Source organism: Podarcis filfolensis (assembly GCF_964270895.1).
Source record: "Podarcis filfolensis genome assembly, chromosome: 3".
Classification (NCBI taxonomy): Eukaryota; Metazoa; Chordata; class Lepidosauria; order Squamata; family Lacertidae; genus Podarcis; species Podarcis filfolensis.
In genome coordinates, this window is record NC_139606.1 from 72,995,634 (window position 1) to 73,014,099 (window position 18,466).

At 42.2% G+C, this 18,466-nt stretch overlaps 1 protein-coding gene across 14 annotated transcripts in view; it reads left to right on the forward strand.

Annotated features, from left to right (window-relative positions):
* The first annotated feature begins 149 nt into the window (after window positions 1–149).
* Window positions 150–18,466, forward strand: part of AFDN (afadin, adherens junction formation factor) — a 91,570-nt gene continuing 73,253 nt past the window's right edge. For 10 of the 14 annotated variants that reach the window (XM_083605959.1, XM_083605972.1, XM_083605965.1 and 7 more), the window contains exon 1: window positions 150–735. In XM_083605959.1, the coding sequence (XP_083462085.1) occupies window positions 625–735 (111 nt within the window). In that variant the 5' untranslated portion in view covers window positions 150–624. The remainder of the gene's footprint in view (window positions 736–18,466) is intronic. The other 4 variants (XM_083605960.1, XM_083605969.1, XM_083605971.1 and 1 more) reach the window with 2 other exon arrangements.

Below are 18,466 nucleotides of genomic sequence, written 5' to 3' on the forward strand. Positions count from 1 at the left end.
TCCCCCTCACACACGGGGTGGGGGGGGGGAGAGAGAGAGAGAATCGGGAGGAGGAGGAGGAGGAGGCGCGAGCACCGTGCGCTCGGCCCTCTTTCCGCGCGCGCGCTCGCCGGGCTGTTGACCTGACACCCGAGCATCAGAAGCACACAGGAGGCACGCACGCGCACGCGCGCAAGGAAGGATGGGTGGGGGGAGGAGGAGGAGAGCGGCGTTTGTGACGCGCTCGCGAAAGAACGGCTAAGCGGCCGCGCGCACGGAACGGTGTTTCTCCCTCCCTCTCTCTCTGTGTGTGTGTGAGAGAGAGAGAAAAGGCGGGGAGGGAGGAAAGGAGACAACCGGGGCGGGGAAGGAGGCGGCGGCGACGGCTTTCCGCGAGGCGGAGGACTGAGAGACGCTACCGAACAGGAAGCGCTGCCACCGAGCCAGGAGCCGCTCCGCGCTTCCCTCAGCAAGCGAGAAGAGGGCAAAGTCTGGGCTGGTGAGAGCGAGGAGGGGCGGCACCAGCGACCGGATTCCTCCCTCCTTCGGACCCCTCCGCCCCCTTACAAATCCGCCGGGAACTCCGCGCGGCCCTCCCGCCGTGTAGCTCCTGGCTCCGGGAGCCCCGGAGGGCTGCTGAGGAGGATGTCGGGCGGCGGCGGCAGCCGGGAAGAGGAGCGGCGCAAGCTGGCCGACATCATCAACCACTGGAACGCGAACCGGCTGGACCTGTTCGAGATCAGCCCCCCCACCGAGGTGAGCGCCCGGCCGGCCGGCATTCTCCCCTTTCTCCCTCCCCGCAGCCGAAAGCGGGCGGAGGGGGAGGGGATCAACGTCTGCACACGCAGCCCCACACGGACATATCTCCCGGCCAGCTACTGCCCCCCCTTCCCTTCCTTTCCTTACGGAGGTGAGGCCGGCGGTGGCGGCGCTTCCTACAGACGCCTCCATCCTCGCGGAGGGGAGGCTCCGCCCCTTCCCGAGGTGAGGGACCCGGCAGCCCCCCGCTCGCCCCCCCCCTCCGGGAAAAGAGATCCTTCATTACAGTATTGCCTTCCGACCTTCCTCGTGCCCACTTCACTGGCACGATCACATGGAGGGAGATTATGTCCAGCGCCCCCTAAAATCCCCTTTGGATGCGGAGCAGGCAGGCAGGCCGGCCGACCTGCACGGGCCCTCATTAGCTCTGGGCGACGAGATAAGCCTCCCGTACCTGCACCCGCCGTGTCTCCCTTTTGTAAAGGCAGTATCCCTCCCCCCGCCCCAATCTGACTATTTACACCCTACGAGGAAGAGGCGCTGCTCTCGTGTTTCTCTTTGATATGAGCTCCCCCCCCCCATGCCTTGCAGCTCCTACGATTGCGCCCCCAGCCCGGCAAGGTACAGGGCTCGCCCACCCCGCCCCCTCCAGGGCTTGGCTCAGCCTTTCTTTCTAGCGATTGCTAATGTTTGCTGAACCCTCCCCGTCATCCTCACTATCACCGCTGGTCGTCGACCCCCCCCCCCACTAAAGTACTCCTTTGATTCGAAGTGGTCTCGCGGACTAGTGGCATTTATGGAAACAGGCTGCCCCTTTTGCCGTGCCCTGAAACATCGTGGCTTAGTTTAGGAGGAAATGTCGCAGGGGATCGTTTGTTTGTTTCTCTCTCTGTGTGTGTTTGGCGGGGAAAACATTGGCGTGTATCGAATAAGAATAGGCTTGTTGTGTAGGAATCCGGGGTGAAAGGAGAGGGAGGGTTATCAGGGAATTACTCTTAATTGAAAGGGATGGTGTGGTATAGAGATCAAGACCTGGAAAAGAGATGTAATTATTATCATCTAACCGAAATAAAGGAGTACAAAAATCATCTACTTTATCCGAACCCGTTTTGGAAACTAACCTGTAAAAAAGTGTTGCATCTGTCCACAAATAATTTTCTTAAAATGAGCTGCTGAGCTTTAAAAGGGGAGGGGAGCTTTCCTTTCCTATGATATTAGCAGAATAGTTTTGAAAATGCTCATAAAACTAGTATTATGAGCAAGTCTCACAATTATGGGAACAAGTTCTACAGGAAAAACTTAGATTTCCTACTAAAACTTTTTTAATGAAAAAGATTGGATACTTTTTTAAAATTTAAAAAGTTAAAGCCACACCCCATCAGGTTGTTGTCAACATTCTTTTTGGCTGGTCAGTCTGTATGCTTGAGTTAAGTATGAAAGGTGGTGTGGGGAAGTTTTGATAGGTAGATTGTTCTCTGCTGGCAAAACAAGACTGTGCTCTCTGCTTATTGGGTGGAGGCTGATCATGTGCCTGTTCCCAAGGAAAAGAAGGAAATTTACACTTGATTTTGGCTCCGGTTTGTCTTTAGTTGTTAACAAAAGCCCAGTGATGAATAATTGATTTATTTTCTTTAGTGCTAAATAGTTAACATCTAGAGAGAATTATTTCAGATTTATTTTCAAAGATCCTGAACTCATTTTAGCTTTAAAGGAAATACCCTTATGTTCCCTTACACATTTGTGCAGTGTTTAAATTTACATTTTATGTAATAATAAGCCTTCCATGGTCTTCTGCTGAAACAAAAATGTATGTGATCTATCTCCATTTCAAAAAGTGTTAGCACTAATATAGTTGGAAGTGGCTTGTTATTAGAGTTCTTTTTATATCTGATCATTTGGCTTTCCTCATTTTATGACAGGTTAGAGTTGTGCAGTCACGTTGTTGATAGCTGCCAACATAGGAGCTTGAAGATCCAGTTGTCTTAGATTAGCTATTCAAATCTATTGTGATATTCCTGTTCAAATCTGTTTTAGATAATGGGACTGGTAGAACTAGAAAAATGACCTGTCAAATGGGCCAGGGCTCAGTCATTTGTAGACTTATATTGATTCTTATCTTACTACACATAATGCTAAAATATCTATGCTTCTGACTGGAGCATTGAGACCTACATGTTCCTCTGATGGCTTCTTAGTCTAATTTCATTATTTATTATTTTGGAGCTTGTTTTAAGCTTCATCTTTAATGCAATATAATACCTTTTTATCAACCTTCCATGTTTGAATGAACACACACACACACAATTCCAGGTGCAGGCAGAACTTTGTTGTGGTTGTTGGGTGTGCCATGAGATGACTTCTGGTGAACCTGACTGCCTTTGTGCATGTTTGAACTATTTAAAAAAAGCTTTGCTTTGGCAATACAGAAATGTTTCTTGGATGAGTGTGTCCAGTAAGGCTTCCACCTGAGCCATGTTGTGACTTTCTTCTCATTTCCTCCAAACTGCCATTTACACACAAGCCTTGCACTTCCTTCACAGTGGTTCCACCATCTCCTCCTGCCTGACTGTGGTGCAGGAGTGTCTCCACCACTGTGGCAACTGGACTGCTCATTGTGTACCCCCTCTACCTCCTTCCCCACAGCTCTACTTTTTTATGCTCTACTACACTTTTATATGTCATGGGTGGTATAATTGCTGGTCTGCTACAGGCAAACATCATGTATCCAGTTAATTGGGCATAAGTTGTGAAAATGGGCATGTTGTGAAAGCATAGTTTAGCTGAAATATCCCAGATAGGTGTCGGAAAGGTGTTTCAGAGAAGACTTCACAATTACGCTCAGTGCTGAACTATTTTACAGAAACAACTAAGTTATAAACTGAAGTACCGGTAGTAACAATTTAGTGATTCATACTGCATGCCACACTAAGGTGAATGGTGAATTGTTTACTTTGATTTCAACTAAGAGGTCAATTTAAATTCTTCCCTCTCCCCCTACCCCCCCCCCAGTGCTGGAGGAAGCAAACCATAATCCCTGGATTTGTGTTATGTCCGAAACAGGAATTCACTCACAAGAAACAATGATATGTAGCCAAGGTTTGTTATTGGCGTACTGTTTGCAGTTTGTTGGCATGAAATAAATCATGATCCCAGGTATAGACATGGCACGAAGCCAGGGAATCATGCCCTGTTTTCTCTGTATACTAGTAAGAAGGAGTGAAAGAATATTCTTAGATGTCATCACTGTAAATTATTAACTGTGATGTGCAATCCGGGGCAGTGCTCTTCAAGTTTTCAAAGTATTTTACACATACTACCTCAGTAATTCTTACAACAGTCTGAAAAGCATAATTATCTGTATATTGCAGACGGGCTGAGATGGAAAGTGGCTTCCCTAATGCCTCTTAGTAAGTTCACAGCTGATGTATGGTTTGATGCTACTAGGAAGTACATTTGACTCACAATAATGACTAGATAATGTAGCCAGGTTCATTTTATGGGAATCACTTCTGTAATATATAGTTCATAAGGGCCCAAATTTTGCATTGCTTTTTATGCTATCTTTTCATGGACTTTCTTGTGAGAGTTATTCCTTGACTGGAAAATGAAGTGTGTTGATCTGTGTAAGTCAGCAGAAAAATGACAATCCAAATTCAGAATGAGCAGGAGTTTTGCCCTCAGAAAACATGAGAGGCAAAATAAGTAGAATTTCTTGAACCCCAGTGAGTGTCATATGTTGCTACAGTTTGCAACCTGCCCTGCCCTGCTTCTACTTTAGTACAGTGGTACCTCGGGTTACATACGCTTCAGGTTACATATGCTTCAGGTTACAGACTCCGCTAACCCAGAAATAATACCTTGGGTTAAGAACTTTGCTTCAGGATGAGAACAGAACTTGTGCTCCGGTGGCGCAGCAGCAGCAGCAGGAGGCCCCATTAGCTAAAGTGGTGCTTCAGGTTAAGAACAGTTTCAGGTTAAGAACAGACCTCCGGAACGAATTAAGTACTTAACCCACGGTACCACTGTACCTTTTTTCTGTGGCTAGTCTTTTTTCTACCCCTGAGTGAGCCCAACCAATCAGGAATAGTTTGGGAGTGTGATAATGTCATAAAGCGAATCAGATCTGGACATGTAGTGATGTGCTTCCAGACCCAAAAAGGTTGTGGAGCCTGATATAAGCAAATAGTATATAACGGACTAAAGATGTCTACTGGGAGAATGCTGTTGTGCTCAGGTCTTGCTTGTGTGCTTCTTATGGGCATGCAATGTTGGCCACTATGAGAACAGGATACTAGACAATAGGGGCCTTTGGTCTGATCCAGCAAGACTCTTGTGTTCTTATGATATGAATACTTCATTTATATGCCATAGCCTATCATAATAGCTTGCCTTTCCCTTACTCTCATTTATTCTTCTGGAAAAATGTGCATGGCCAGTCAAGAAGAGAATGTTGGTAGTGCTATCAGATTGTGAGAATTGGGTCTATAGAATTTTCACCATTGTGTTACATTACATTTTTGATGTGGGCATGCTTGATCAAATAGTTCAAGCATATAAATTGAAAGTTTTTTGGGAGAGGGGAAATCACAAGTATATGGTTGCCTAAGGAGAAACAACTTTATTTCATAAATGTTATTCATTCATTTGATAACATTTATGTACCACATGATTGTAAAAAAAATCCACAAAGTGGTTCACAAAAAGAACAAAACAATAAAATTATTGATAAAAGCTGTTAAAATAACTATTTGAATCCTTCAAAAAAAAAAATAAAACTTGCAACAAACTAAATCACACCCTATAAGTTTGTTCTTGGAAGTATACTTTTCTCTCTGCTTTGTTTAGGTCTGGCTTCTAATTATTTGAAAGATTCTTCTAGGTATGTTTGGTCATGTGGGCCATGCAATTTATTTGTCCTTCACATAAAGATTAATAGCAGTGGGGCTACTTTTTGTATGATCATAAAACTTGCATGTAAGTATTTTCAGGAGTTGTTGGTGACCTTTGTTTACTGGAATCTTTTTCGCATTCCCAGAGCTATGTGTGTGATTTCACTAAGCTCTGAGCAGTGAAGCCATTGAGGAAAGCCCCTGTGGTTCAAGCCAGGGCTGATTTTAAGCATGTAACAGCCATAATCAGGAAGTTACAATTGCCCTAATTAGTTGCAGAACCCCAAGTCTTATCTAATGCAAGTTACATTTATAAGTTAGCTGTTAATCAAATCACCCCTTGTGAAGGAATGGTGTCAGCTGGTAAGCATACTCCACCATCTTGAAAAGTCCAAGCTCGCCACTCTTTTATCAAGAGCAAGACCACCTTATTAGAATAAGGTTTGAGGAGTGGAAATGCTCCTATGACTTGGCTTTTGCTGTGTGGCATAGCATGTAATGGATGTCACTTGGGATTGTCACTTTAGCTAATGGGGCCTCCCGCTGCCGCCGCGACAAAATTTCTGTTCTCATCCTGAAGCAAAGTTCTTAACCTGAGGTATTATTTCTGTACCTTGTTTTGCATCAGGAGTAGGCAGGACACTCACCAGTATCTTTCTAAAAGGGGGGGGGGGTGTTTATTCTTGTGTTGCCACCCTTTGGACTTCTTGTGGGGCATCATCATAATCACAGGGTCTGGGTTGATGATCTTTATATGATTAGCATTAATTTTAAATATATTTTTATCTGTTGCATAGAATCATAGAATCATAGAGTTGGAAGAGACCACAAGGGCCATCGAGTCCAACCCCCTGCCAAGCAGGAAACACCATCAGAGCACATGAATTCTTTTACGTTTTTGCTATTTAATGTTCTTTTAAAAAATATTGTAAGGTAGCCCGAGCAATTCAAATACATAGAAATAAATTGAAAGAATGGGGTATACATTCCATAAATAATAATAAAGTCATCTCTAAAAGTAAATACTTGAGATTGCCCATGACATTTGCATCATGTAAGTGCTATATCAAAGGCTGAAAGAGGAATGCTTTTATTGTATTCCATATAATAAGCAGTACATGATACAAAGAGCCTATCATTTAACAGTCTGATTATATGAATCTATGACCCGCTTTTGAATATTGCATATGAAATAAGAGAATGTTCTAAAAGTGTGATTGTGACACAACAGCCCCATTTTCTGCTTTTGCCTCTTTCTATTGTGTCATTATATAGGCTCTGTGGCCAAAGAGATGGGCACAAGGCTGTTCTCACTAAAATTAATAATAAGTTTTTGGAGAAACAGATTCCTGCACCCCTCTGACCTGGTTCACAGACATTGATTTGCTGTTTACCTGCAGTAGCACAAGCTCATAATTGTTCTGCTACACATTATGCCCCAAGATAACATTTCAATGCAGATATTATTAGTAACTAAGAAGTAATAGTTTGGCTGATGCCTTAGTGGTCTGTATTGCTTATATCACTCAGTTATTTCTAATATAGGGGATGGTACTTTGGCCTTTTAAACATGTTTGGGGGGGTGAATATTGGGGTTTTTGTGTTATGTACATTGTGCTCTCATTTTGTTTTTTTATTTTGTGAACTGCCCTGTGATCTTTGTATGAATTAAAATAAGTAAGTAAGTAAGTTCTACTGAGTTTGGCGGGATTTTATTCTCTGAAATGCCTGTGTAGGATACATCTGTGCAAGATTGCAACGTTAATCAATAATCATTTTAAATGTGAATATGAAAGAAATTGTAGCTCCTCTGAAGTAAAAAAGCACATTTGCTATATTTTCAGATTGTGCATGCATGTTGTAGCAGTCGCCATAGGGGTGAATGCCTCTTTTTAAGATGATGCTTGTCATTCATAGTATTTAAATGTAAGTCTAATAACAGCTTTTTAAAATAGGCAGCAGATGTTTATACATTGGGACTCCCCTGCATATCAATCAGATGTTGCTGTTTTTTTAAACTAGGCTAATCTAACTGATTAAACACTGCATACCGAGATAATGTGTGATTCAGAGATTCAGATACCTATTGTTACTGGCAAGCAGAAAGACACTCCTGAAATTATTGGGCAGAACAATCCTAATGGAGTGCGGGAGGGAAAACCTGTGGCAAAGCAACTGCCAAATCTGACTTGTAATTGCTGGGTGGATGGTGAGGGAGAGTGGATGAAGAGAAAATAAGGGCACCATCTCCAGGGCTGGCATATTTTCCCTCCTATGTCAAGTGAATAGGAGCCCTCAGGTCCAAAGCCTCCCTAGATCTACTCTTGACGTACCCTTTTAATCTTGAGGAGGCCTCTGGAGGTGGACCGTCCTCTCTCCCTGTGGACAGGTAGATTTGCAATATCCTGTGGCAGCTACAAAGGGCCATTGGATTGTGTCCTGACTGATTTTTAGTAATTATGCATTGAAAGGATCACACTTTGAAAATGTTTATGGACTGATGCTAACTGATGCTTCTTTTTAAGTAAATCGGTAATCTATGAAAACTAAGCTATGTTTCAAGTTTTCAGTTAGAATAGTAAAAATTTTGGGCTTAGAAATAAAGGAACTATTGTGTATCTTTGTTTATAAAATGGGAAACCTTAAGAGATTGTAAGACGCCAGTGTATCTGAAATGTTGTATGTGCTTTGCTGTAGTTTATCTATCAGAATAACCTTCCATGCCATAATTTTGTTCAAAATTTTAATTGAGATAACTTAGGAAAAGACAGGTATCAACTGATTAAAAAAAAGTTTACCCAATCTTAAATTTTTCACTAGGTATGGTGATTGCTAAGCTTTTGGAATAGAAGCATTATGCTTGATTCTTGGAACATATCTTTAGCATCTCTAATAATAAGAATAAGAATAAGAATAATAAAATAAATAAATTTTATTTATACCCTGCCCTCCCCAGCCAAGGCTGGGCTCAGGGCGGCTAACAACCAATAATAAAAACAAGTTGAATGAATACAACTTAAAAACAAGATTAAAATACAACATTAAAACATTAAAATACAGCCTTATCACAGGAGGAGAAAGGAAAAAAGAAAGAGGGGGAGGGAATCAAATTGACTCCAAGCCAAAGGCCAGGCGGAACAACTCTTACAGGCCCTGCAGAAAGAAATCAGATCCTGCAGGACCCTGGTCTCATGAGACAGAGCGTTCCACCAGGCCAGAGCCAGTGTTGAAAAAGCCCTGGCTCTGGTTGAGGCTAATCCAATTTCCTTAGGGCCCGGGACCTCTAGCGTGTTGCTGTTTATGGACCTTAAGGTCTTCTGTGGGGCATACCGGGAGAGGCGGTCTCGTAGGTACGAGGGTCCTAGACCATGAAGGGCTTTAAAGGTCAAAACCAGCACCTTAAATCTGACCCTGTACTCCACCGGGAGCCAATGCAGCTGGAAAAGCACTGGGTGAATATGCTCCCATGGCAGAGACCCCGTGAGGAGCCTCGCTGCAGCATTCTGCACCCACTGGAGTTTCTGGGACAGCTTCAAGGGCAGCCCCACGTAGAGCAAATTACAGTAGTCAAGCCAGGAGGTGACCGTCGCATGGATCACTGTGGCCAGGTCGGAGAGGGAAAGGTAAGGGACCAACAGCTTGATGCGGTGAAGGTGGAAAAATGTCGCCTTGGCTGTTGCTGTAACCTGCGCCTCCATGCAAAGGGAGGCGTCAAGGATTACACCCAAACTCTTAACGGAAGGCAGTGGCACTAATTGGGCCCCCGCAGGAGAAGGGACTTGGTCCCTCATCCCCATACCATACCATCCCAACCCAGCCCAGCCAGAGGACCTCTGTCTTTGAAGGATTTAGTTTCATTCGGCTCCCACGAAACCATCCAGCCACAGCTTCCAAGAATCTGGACAGTGTGTCCAGGGCAGAGTTGGTGTGGCCATCCATCAGCAGATAGAGCTGAGTGTCATCAGCATATTGGTGACAGCCCAGCCCAAAGCTCCGGACAATCTGGGCAAGGGGGCGCATAAAGATGTTAAAAAGAATTGGGAAAAGGATTGCACCCTGCGGCACTCCACACACCAAGGAGTGGCGCGATGACATCTCCCTCCCTAGTGTCACCCTCTGTCCCCGACCAGAGATAAAAGAGCACAGCCATTTACGGGTTATGCCCTGTATCCCCATCATCGGCGAGGCTGTGGTCCAGAAGATCATGATCAACCATGTCAAAGGCTGCTGACAAATCTAAAAGAATCAGAAGTCCCGACCCACCTCGATCCAGTTGTCTACAGAGATCACCTGTTAGGGCAACCAGAGCCGTCTCGGATTGTGATTGAAATCTTGGCTGTATATTGTATTTATATCATAGCCTGTCCTGACACTAGAACTTAGAACACAAGTACTGTAACAGCAATGTGACCAAGACAAAAGGATCCCTCATACTTCAGCACTGTGAAAATTCTTCAGCAGGTAGTAACCTATATCCTGCTCCACCTACCTGAGCTTCCTCCCACTTTGTTTTTTTCTCTTGCTGCTGCTAAGATGCGTAAGAATCATCTTGAAAAATATACATTGGGTTTTTGTATTAGTTTATTATGTCAGTTAGAAAAAACTTTCACAATTCAGTCTAATATAAACATGTTAAATTTCAAATTTATTAACTAAAATCCATGGTCCTCCTGTCAAACAGGAGTAAGACAGCTTTCTATATAAATGAATAAACAGTGGGGGAAATATCTGACTTCAGGATCAAACAAAGGTGATTTATTAGTTCAAGGATGTGTTGTGAACTTTCTAGTGGAACCAGGGGCTACACGTCATCAAAGGTATTAAATAAGATCCAAGATATGTCATTTTGGATCTCATTAGGGTCATCTGCTGACACCCTGCCCCCTGGTAATCTTTTACTCCTATTTTATGACATCCAACTACAATGGTACCTCAGGTTACATACGCTTCAGGTTACATACGCTTCAGGTTACAGACTCCGCTAACCCAGAAATATTACCTCGGGTTAAGAACTTTGCTTCAGGGTGAGAATAGAAATCGTGCAGCGGCAGCAGGAGGCCCCATTAGCTAAAGTGGTCTTCAGCTTAAGAACAGACCTCCAGAACGAATTAAGTTCTTAACCCGAGGTACCACTGTACCTGAGTTCTGTAGTATGTTGATTTCTCAAATTATAAATAAATATGGGTTATTCACAGTATAGTCTTATTGACATTTTCAATTAGTAAATGATCTTACTGCAGGGGTAGGAAACTTGTTCCAGCTCAGGGACAAACTTCTCGGGGCCACCTGCCAGAGGTGCTGGTTTTGCCTGAAGCAAAAATGGGTGAAGCAACAAATAACAGTTTTTTAAATCTTTGTTCATTAGGCTAGTTTCTCTCCATCTCTATTAGAGGTCGAAAGGATAAGGATAAGCTTCAAAGAACAGTACTGGGAGAAACACTTTACTTTGAATGGAAACTGCTTTCTCAGCAATTAGACTAAAAATGTGTTTTAGCTTTTTCAATCCTTTTTTTGTGTTTTTGCAGGGTGGGGGAGTGGTCTTCAACAAGAGTGCTGCTGGGACAGGAAGGGTTGGACAGTTCTGGATCTAGCCCTTAGACTCAAAATGGTATCCCACCCCCTGTTCTTATGCATTAATATTTTCTTGTGGCAAAATGCATCATAGCTGTTACCTTAATATTTTTGTTGAATATTTATGAAAGAAGAAAAACTTTTGAGAAAGCAGTTTTGTCCTGAATAACTTAATAGTTAGCTTCTCATTTGGGTTGATAATTTCAAAGTTTGCATTCTGTTTTGCCACAATAAACTGGCTTAGCAAATTCCCTATAAAAGGTGGCTACTGTGGTCTCTGATCTGAAGGAAAACATAGGTTCATTTAGTGTTATCTGTTTTAAATCTGAGCAGCTGTTTTGATTGTGTTATAAAAGGAAGTAAGATGATGACTCATACAACCCAGAGAGGTGTTATAAAAAATAGTTTCTGGTTTGGCCTGTGTAACTGAAGGTGGGGTAGGAAGCTGTGTCATGAAGTAATAACTTTGAGACTGATATGCTGTGATGCTGTAGAGATCTAGAGAATTGAGAGACTGGTGTATGGAGATGGTGTTAACTGGTTTTCATTATGATAATTTTAAGATTTCTTATCAGTAAAACATTTTATGAGTAATGCTCAAATAAACTCTCTCCCTGATTCTTGAGATTGAAAGTTTAATGTTTGCTACTTTTGATTCATTGGTACCTCCTCTTCCAAAATAAATTGAAGTGTTATCAATAGCATGCTGAGGATATCCATTCCATCTGAATAAGGAGAGGCAGTGCAGGTGCTGAACCAGTGTTAGGAGACAGTATTGCATTGTTGCCATTGGCATTTTTGACCTGGCTTAAGGTGCTCATGATGACGTATAAAACCCTACATGATTTAAGTCACCAATACCTGAAAAAAACACCTTCTTCCCCTGTGCTTGCTTGCCTTGCCTGCCTGTTAAAATCTGCAGAGGAGGCGCTCTTCGTCCCCACCCCCCATTGCAGAGGTGTGGAGGAAGGTTTTCTCTTTTGAAACCTCTGTACCATTTTCAAGGGCAGCCCCTCATAGAATACATTACTGTAGTCTAGATTATCCTTCCTATTCATGGTTCAGGCCTGGATATAGGACTGAATCAGCCTTTGTTGCCCTAATTTCTTGATTGAGGGTGGGACATGGGGAATGTTACTGTTCTTGATTTTTCTGTGGCTTTTGATACCATTTACCATTGCATCTTCCCGGACCCACTCTGAGATTGCTATTGGAGACACTGTACTGTAGTGATTGTGATCCTCTCTGTAGGGGCAAGTCTAGAGAGTAGCATTGGGAGAGTGCTTATTGCTTATTGGCCACTGAAGCCATGTTGACTTTAAGTGACAAATATGGCTCATACAGTACCCACAAGCTACACACTTATTTAGGGGAATGCAACATTATCTAGATCAGGCTGTTCCTTCAAACCCCAGATAAAGAGTTGAGTGTCACCATTGTACTGACAACACATCACCCCAGGTTCTCTGATAACCCCTCCTGGTGGCTTCATATAGGTGTTAAAAAGTATGGGAGACAAATCAAACTCTGTGGGACAACACATGTGCTCCTCTGGGACATCATATGAACAGGATGCAACTTTAAATGTGCAGTAGTTGAATTTTTTTTTTTTTTAAAAAAAATTCCTGGGCTTCAGTAGGTTAGAAAGAATCACTCTCAGCCAGGATTTAATCTTGTATGTGTCCAAAAGTAAATAAACTTTCATAATCCTTATGAGCATTCTGTGGTTTTGTGGCCTGCCTTTGTATACCACTGCACTTGAATTAATGATTGAATAAACTGTTACATTCAGTAGATAGTTGTATTGCTACTCCATGGAATTGCAGACATGTTATAGAACAATAGACTTCAGTTCAAGGCTGTAGAAATAAATCTGTTGCAAGCTTCAAAACGATGCTGTTTGTGCTGCTTCTGGCCTTCTGGTCTGGAGTGGAAACAGGTATAAGAGAGGTTTGTGTGATTGGCCATCAAGAAGTAGCAGGTAAAGGGAAAGGAAGGGAGGCTCTCCCCGCTTCAGCAATTATGGGCAGATTTGGCCTTTGGCTTTCAGTCAGAATAGCCTGACCTAGTGATCTGAAAATGAGATTGAAATTCTTGCATTGCATATTATTAGAATGGATGAAACATATTTAAGATGACCTGCATTATTACTGATATGTCATGGTATTTCTGCCTGTGGAATGTGGTATGGTAGAATGCTGTTCATTCAAATTTTATTTAAGGCAACGTGCTGATTCATCTGAGGCAAGTGACAGCATTTCCTTCTGAGTATGTACCGGAGCTGACCAGAGTTGCCACACAAGTTTTCTTGTCATACACAGGATATGCATATATATTTATTCAGAGAAGTGTTGGTGAAAGGGTGTTGAGAGAAAGTGGCTTTTTCACCCCCTTATCCCTTCCTGAATCCCTAAATAGGATGGGCTATATCACAACAGGAGAAAGGGGGGGATGGTCAAAATTTGGACAGAAACACCTTTCATTGAACATGCCATGGTGGTATTAATTATATGTGACTTAATTAGGTGAATCCCAACATGCTAGCCATAGTCATGAAGAAGTATTTCCTTGAGAAAATCTGATTTTGGTTCATTAGAACATTAAAAATCACATCCATGCAAATTGTGACAAGTTTGTTAGCTTGTACAACTGAATTACTGTCTAAGCAATAAAGCGCTCAGAGTGGTTTATGTATGTAATTCTCTTTGTACAGTAATATACTTGATTGCTTTTCTTTTTAGTTTTATTTATTTAAAACTTGCTGCCTTTCAGTTTAAATATTTTTCAGGCTAACTTATAAAATAGAAATTAAACAAAATAACAAGATTAAATAGCGAACTATGAACTCTCAAAATACCATTACAGCAGTGATTTTTTAAAGTTGTATTGTGGTGGTTTGCTTGTTTTTTGCAAGCCGCAATACAAATGGAACATGTTGTAGCCTGCAAATAATAAGCAAACAAAGCAGTATAGTAAGCATGAATATAAATATACAAAGGTGTGCTGATTTGTTCAAGCTCTGTCAAATAATCAGCATGCATAAGAAGTTGACTTTGAATTCATGGGCTTTACAAGCACAATCCTGTTGTCATTCCCTCTGGGATCAATGTTCAGGTTGTGAGCGCAGTGTCTTGTGTAACCAACTTGACATAAAGAAAGGTGGATCAAAAGACAGTTGGGCACGGTGGGCTCTTGTTTCTCTTCTTCTTGACCAGGGTTTCCCCAACTTTGGTCTCCAGCTGTTTTTGGACTACAACTCGCATCATCCCTAGCTAGCATGACCAGTGGTCAGGGATGATTTGAATTGTAATTGAAAAACAGCTGGACACTCAAGTTTCGGAAACCCCGCTGTAGAAAAACCACAAACTGTAACCAATATTTGTTTTGTGGTTTGCAGCTCATGGTTTGTTTGGAGAAGACAATGCACAAACCTGGGTTTGGATAACATGCTTGGCCAAACCATGGCTTAGCTTGCAGCAGTGCAGGAGGAGGTCTGGGCCAGGAATGCAACAGCTGCAGTCTCCTCTCTGGGATCCCTTACTGTCATATCAAGCGGTTTCTTTCTTGCTCTTTTTTGTAATCAGATGGCAGGAATGTGTGCTCAAAGCAAACATGGATAAGCTTAGATTCTTATGATCCTTAACACATTTGTAGGGTTTTCATAACAACCAAAGCACTGAATATATTATTGGTTTATGGAATATTTCATTGGCACTATTTCTCAACAATACAGTGGAGGCTCGGGTTGCGAACGTGATCCTTTCGGGATGCACGTTCGACACCTGCAGTGTTCGCAACCCACAGTGGCGTGTCTGCGCATGCACGGGTTGTGATTCAGCACTTCTGCACATGTGCAACTGCCAAAACCCGGAAGTAACCTGTTCTGGTAGCATATATTTTGTCATTGTTACTCTTGTGTTGTGTTGGACATAATATTAATATATGTTATTGTTTGATAGCATCTAGAAGGTGATGTTTCTGTTTTCTTCTTGCTAGCATTTAGTAGGGGGAAAAGCTGGTCCAGTAATAAAATGGGAGATTAGACAACTTTATTGAAGATAAAGCGATCAGTGACTACTAGGAACAAATGGGAGAGGAATGCTGCCTTCATGTTCTGCTTTTGAGCTTCCCATGTGCATTTGGTTGGTCGCCGAGAGCAGAGAGCAAAAGGGTGTTAGAGAAGAGAGTCTTTTTTATGATCTTCCATGGCTCTTCTTTATGTCTATCTACCCAATCTAAAAAGCCAGTTCCCAACATTTCGTTGCACTCTATCAAACAATAGAATTCAGAATAGTGCTGTCTAAATAGAAACAGGCATTATTTTTTTATTGCTGTCCTTGGTGACCACTTCAGGTTTAGCCTAATTGCATGTCAATTAATGGTCGTCATACAATTTTATGATAAAGCATTGTATTTAGGACTGGAAAATTTTGTGACGAGAGCCCCTTCTTCCCAACACTGGGTACTCAGCCTTCATTGACAGAGATTCCACAGGGGGATCTTTCTGCAGGGGGCCTGAGTAGCCTTTACAATATGCAGAAGTTCTTTGTCTGTGCATGCAACTTAGCTATTGAAACAACAGGCATTTTGGGTAGTTACTAATACATTCAGATTGGAACCTTTGCTCATAACTCTGCATTGTATATATAAACATAAAACTTTATAACAGTGCTTCAAACAGTTCCTAATGCCAATGGAGAAAATAGAGCCATAATTTATATGGAACTCCCTGCCACAGGAGGTTAGGTTATCTCCTCCTTTGCTGGTGTTCATTCAACTAGAAAGTTCTTTTATAAAAAGCTTTTGACTTTTGTGGTTTTAGGGGGTTTTATAGTCTGGCTCTCTTGTGTTCATTTCTTGGATGTTTTGTTGTGGTGGAGGTTTTTTAAAATGAAATATCATTGCTATGTTGTTGGTGTATTGCTTTAGCTGTTTTGGGCATCTCTATTCAGAGAGGAAATGTGAGTTATAAATTATAAATGTTCAGCTTTTGCCACACCTTTTCTGTTGTGGAATGCTCTCCCCTGAGAGTGCTATGTGCCTAGATCTATTCTTGCCTTTTAGAAAGTAGATGAAGACTAGGGCAGAGAGCCAATGAGTCTTCCTGCATTTGCGTATCTGAATTTGGTTTAGTGAATTGCAGGGAGAGAGATCAAGAGAAAGTACTTGCTTAGTTTCTGAAGAGCTGCTCACATGCCACAACTGTTTCTCTCTGACCCATGAAAAAATGTTGGCATTCATAACTTGGATGGGGTGGTGAGGACTAGTGGGAGGGACTGCTGTGAGTACTGCACTGTAAAACAGCACAGTGTAAATCAGGGGTAGACAACCTAAGGCCCGTGGGCCAGATGCGGCCCAGTCACCTTCTCAATCCGGCCTGCGGACGGTCCGGGAATCAGCATGTTTTTACATGAGTAGAATGTGTCCTTTATTTAAAATGCATGTCTGGATTATTTGTGGGGCATAGGAATTTGTTCATTTCCCACCCCACCCCCCAAAAAAAATAATGGTTTGAGGGACGATGGACCGGCCTATGGCTGAAAAAGGTTGCTGACCCCCTGGTGTAAATGATGATTTCTCTTTTTACTCCTGGAAGTATGTGGGGTATGTGGTGAGCAAATGGGGTAAGTTATGGAGTGAGCAAATCACATGAGTAGATAGGAAGGTGGGGATCATTTCTTGATTATTATTTTTGCAAGGCTAACCAGTCTGTTTTTACATACAATTTGTGAGTGGCTCCCTTATTTATTTATTTATTTATTTATTTATTTAGTTAGTTAGTTAGTTAGTTAGTTAGTTCTCACTTTGACCCTCCAGGTTTCACAAGTCTCAGGAGGACTTCTGCCCCCTCCCTTCTTCCGTGCTCCTTCCCCTGGCTAGGGCACTACTCCTCGGTGGAAGGGGGCATATATGTGAGTGCATATCTTGTTGCTGAGCTGCTGAGTTAGCACTTATGCATTAGTTTTGTACTGTGGAGAAAATGTGGAGGTTTCCATTGTACTCTAGCAAGTAAGACCAAGAGATTCCTGTCATGGCTTTTAGTATGTTGCTTGTTGCTTAGTGTTTGGATGTTCACAAGATGCTTGTGGATTTAAGTAGGATATCATTATCCTAGTTACAATAAACATTCCTGTGAAACCATGAAAGTCCTGTGTTGTGCATGTATATGAACTATCTCACATTCCCTTTATCAGATAATTCCCTAGAATTTCGCAACCACTTCGATAACTTGAATTTAGGGCTCTAAAGGTTAAAGCTAGCACTTTGAATTGAGCCCAGAAGTGGAGTGGGAGCAGTGCAGATGATGAAGCACTGGTGTAATGGGATGGTATTTATCGATCGTGCTCAAATAATGTGGCCACCTTAGTTTGGACCAACTGAAGAGATTCTGGACTGTTTTCAGAGGCAGACCCACACATTATAGTAATCGAACTGAGAGGTTACAAGAACTGGGTGAACTCCAACAAGCCTTTATTTGTCCATGTAGGGTCACAGTTGTTACATCAGCCCAAGTTGATAAATGCATAGTGCATTAATGTAGGAATGCAGCTATTGCAGATCATGTACCTTGGCTGTCTGCAGAAGATAGACTGCTTTGTGAGGGTAATGCTCCTTTAAGAGATGAGCTAGAAATAACCACTTGAAATATACTAGAAGTGAAGGGATGTTGCCAGTAGCAGTCCGAGTGTGTGAGAGAACTAAGATGGACTGATATTGTACTAAAGCATGTAACAAGTTTCTAGCATTGTGGAATAATGCAGGGATCTATTTTCATAACTACGATTTTTTTGGTGGACATTCTAAATATTTTAGGATTCATAATTTTGAAAATATAAAAAATAACCCTGCTGCATTTGCCTGAAGTTTTTTCTCCTTTCTGTACTTACTCATGGTTTACGAAGCTTAGGATGATCACAATACAATTAACCTGTTGTAATAAAACCTGAAGCAGTGGTGCAGTTAATACACCAGTCTGTTTAAACACCAGTCTATAAAGTCAATATATACCTTGTGTATTGTTTTCAAATAATTCAGATTTCATTCGTGAAATTTTATAGCACGGACTCCAGTTGAGTCTCCCTTGGGGGGTGGGGTGGATTCCATAAGTGGGGAATCATCACCAAGAAGGCCCTTTCTCTGGTTGACACCACCTCATGTCACGTGGGGAAACCTGAAAAAAGAGCCTCTGGTGAAAATCTCAAGGTAAAGGTAGATATATATGGCAGAAGACATAATTTGGAACTATTACGATACAGATCATCCAGTTG